We start from the raw sequence: 2832 nt of genomic DNA, 5'->3' as shown, positions 1-2832 counted from the left end.
GTAGGCTTGATTGTGATTAGAGAAGCCATTGATAACTCGGGAGAGACCATTGGTATTATTCATGGATTACTTTTCCTAATTAATCAATTGAATTGTGTGTTAGGGGTAGAATGACTATTGCATTAATCGTATTCGTGGTGATGCTTGATCTTGGATGTTTTTAGCATTGAATTGTCATAATGTTTAGATTTAATCGTTTTAATTAGTTTTTTTAGATATTGATTCTTACTTATTTTATTTGGTTACTTGCTTAGTAATTGCTTGAGTCTATTTAATTAGTTGAACCATAGTCTCTTGGGATTCGACCCTTGCTTGCCCGTCTACATAGTAGTGGTCTAGTTAGGTTTATTTTTGTTAGGTACGCGACACGCCTATCAAATTTTGGCGCCGTTGCCGGGGACTAACGGTTTTATTCTAGTTATTTGTGATTCGTTTTACTAAGCATATATTTTGTTGCTTCGGCTATTGTTCCTTGTGTCTTTGATCTCCCGTTTTAGTTTCTTTGTTGCATGCAAACTCGAAGTTCAGGTTCAGATGATTTAACACCTTTTGATTCTGAGATCGAAGCTACTGCAAGAAGACGAAGGGGTAGAAGAAGGAGAAATCGAAATATAAGAAACATGGTCGACCTAGGAACAAAATCTCTTTTGGAGTATGGTATTCCGGATACAACAACCGAATTTCTCTCCAGTATTGTTAGACCACCTGTCACCGCTCAGAGTTTGGAGTTGAAGCCTCAATTTATACAGTTCATCTCCAATGATTCTTTTGCAGGCTCATCAATTGATTACCCTGTGACTCACATTGATAGTTTCTTGGAGAAGTGTGACACTATGAAGCTCAACGGTGTCACTGATGATGCTATTAGACTACGCCTTTTCCCTTTTTCACTAAGGGATAGGGCAAGGGAGTGGCTACGAGATGAAGGTATTGGTTCCTTTGATACGTGGGACAAGCTTGCTAAGGCCTTTTTAGTAAAATTCTTGGGGCAAGAGAAAACTGTAAAATTAAGGAACGAGCTATCTACCTTCCATCAATCCAATGACGAATCCCTATATGAGGCATGGAGAAGGTTTAAGAGATTGTAGAGACAGTGCCCTCACCATGGTATTCCAGAGTGGATGTTGATCCAAACGTTCTATAATGGTTTGTCCCATGAGTTTCGCATATACATTGATGCTGCGTCTGGAGGTTCTATCATGACGAAGAATCCAACCAATGCAAAGGATTTGATTGAGAAGACGGCGGCTAATGGTAATTACCATCCAAGGGGACGAAATTCTATCAACACAGGTAATAAACATGATGTTGATGCTCTAACATGTTGACTAATTATGTGCAGGCACTAACTCACAAAGTCAATCAACTCCAAGCTAAGTCCCCTCGACCCTCGATGGAAACTTGTCAGATGTGTGGATTGCAAGACCATACTGCGCGGGAGTGTCAACCTAATTATGATGGAATGACAATTGAGCAAGCTAATGCTTTTTATACCACAACCTCCACAAGGCCATTTGATGAAGGGTGGAGAAATCATCAAGGGCTCTCATATATGAACAATCAGGCTCAAGTGAATCCTCAACCACCACCTGCTTTTCAAGCAAGGGCACCTTTCAATCATCAATCCACACAACTACCACCACCCCAACCCTCAACATTTGATCTTGAATCAATTATGAAGGCTTTTACTACCTCCCAAATTCAACAACAAGAGCTTATATCAAGGCAATTTGAGCTACAAGCAAAGCAAAATGAGTACTGTTAAAACTCAATCCAATTGCTCACTGCTCAAAATAAGAGGATAGAGACTCATCTTTCTCAACTTTCACAGCAAGTGAGTCATCTAACAACTCTTCAAGATCAAGCAAAAGTCCAGACGAAACAATGCAATGCAATTTTCGTGAAGAGTGATGAATTGTTTACGGGTGGATTAGAAGAGAAAGTGTGCAATGTGGAGTCAAGAACTGAGAAGCATGAGAGAGAAGGTCCCAAATATGTTGCTCCACAAGCATATGAGGAGTCGATGCCTTTCCCGCAAAGGTTATCAAAAGATGTGCTCGATAAGCATTTTGGGAAGTATTCTGAGACTCTTAAGAAGGTATATGCTAGCATTCCTTTTTCCGATCTTGTAGTTCAAATGCCTCAATTTGCAAATTTTGTGAAAGGAATTCTAGATCATGATCATAATGATAAGAAATTAGAAAGTTTGGTAGTAAAGAAGAAATGTTGTGATCTTTTATATGATAGCTTACCACCTAAATTGCATGATCTTGGTAGTTTACTATCCCTTGTATGATAAACGAAACATATTTTGATAGGGTCTTGTGTGATTTAGGTGCTAGTGTTAATTTAATGCCTTCTTCAGTGTATGACAAATTAGGTTTGAAAAACCTTAAACCCTCTCATATATCTCTTCATATGGCTGATGGAACTGTTAGACTCCCTAAGGGTGTAGTTGAAGATGTATTAGTTGGGATTGGTGAACTTGTTTTTCCTGTTGACTTTGTTGTAGTGGATATGAAAGAAGACCATAAGATCCCACTCATCTTTGGTCGCCCTTTTCTTGCTACAAGTCAAGCTTTAATAGATGTTCCTAAAGGATAAGTGACCATTAAAGCTCAGGATAAACAAGTTGTGTTTAAGCTTTTCAATGACCATAATTTTACTTTTGATGGTGGTACTTGTTTGAGAATTGATGATTACTAACCCTTTGGTTAATAAGTGTGTTTCTAATAGAAATCATGTGCGCGAAAAAGACAATATTCCACCACATGATGGGTTTAGCTACATCAAAATAAGCTCGGATACAAAGCACATCAACTCTAATTTGAA

The 2832-nt window shown here is 38.5% G+C and overlaps 1 protein-coding gene and 1 non-coding gene across 2 annotated transcripts; one reads left to right on the top strand and one right to left on the bottom strand.

Annotated features, from left to right (window-relative positions):
- Window positions 1-1004: 1004 nt before the first annotated feature.
- Window positions 1005-1111, bottom strand: LOC145625694 (small nucleolar RNA R71). The gene has a single exon (XR_014110602.1). It is a non-coding gene; the product is annotated as a small nucleolar RNA R71 (small nucleolar RNA).
- A 32-nt stretch (window positions 1112-1143) lies between these two features.
- On the top strand, window positions 1144-2604 carry LOC145624802 (uncharacterized). Its single transcript, XM_081677890.1, has 4 exons — window positions 1144-1191; window positions 1343-1741; window positions 1832-2273; window positions 2366-2604. The coding sequence occupies exons 1-4, from the start codon at window positions 1144-1146 to the stop codon at window positions 2602-2604; spliced, it is 1128 nt and encodes a 375-aa protein (XP_081534016.1).
- The last annotated feature ends 228 nt before the right edge of the window (window positions 2605-2832 follow it).

Source organism: Chenopodium album, chromosome 3 (assembly GCF_948465745.1).
Source record: "Chenopodium album chromosome 3, dcCheAlbu1.1, whole genome shotgun sequence".
NCBI lineage: Eukaryota > Viridiplantae > Streptophyta > Magnoliopsida > Caryophyllales > Amaranthaceae > Chenopodium > Chenopodium album.
This window is presented reverse-complemented; position numbering and strand designations above follow the sequence as displayed.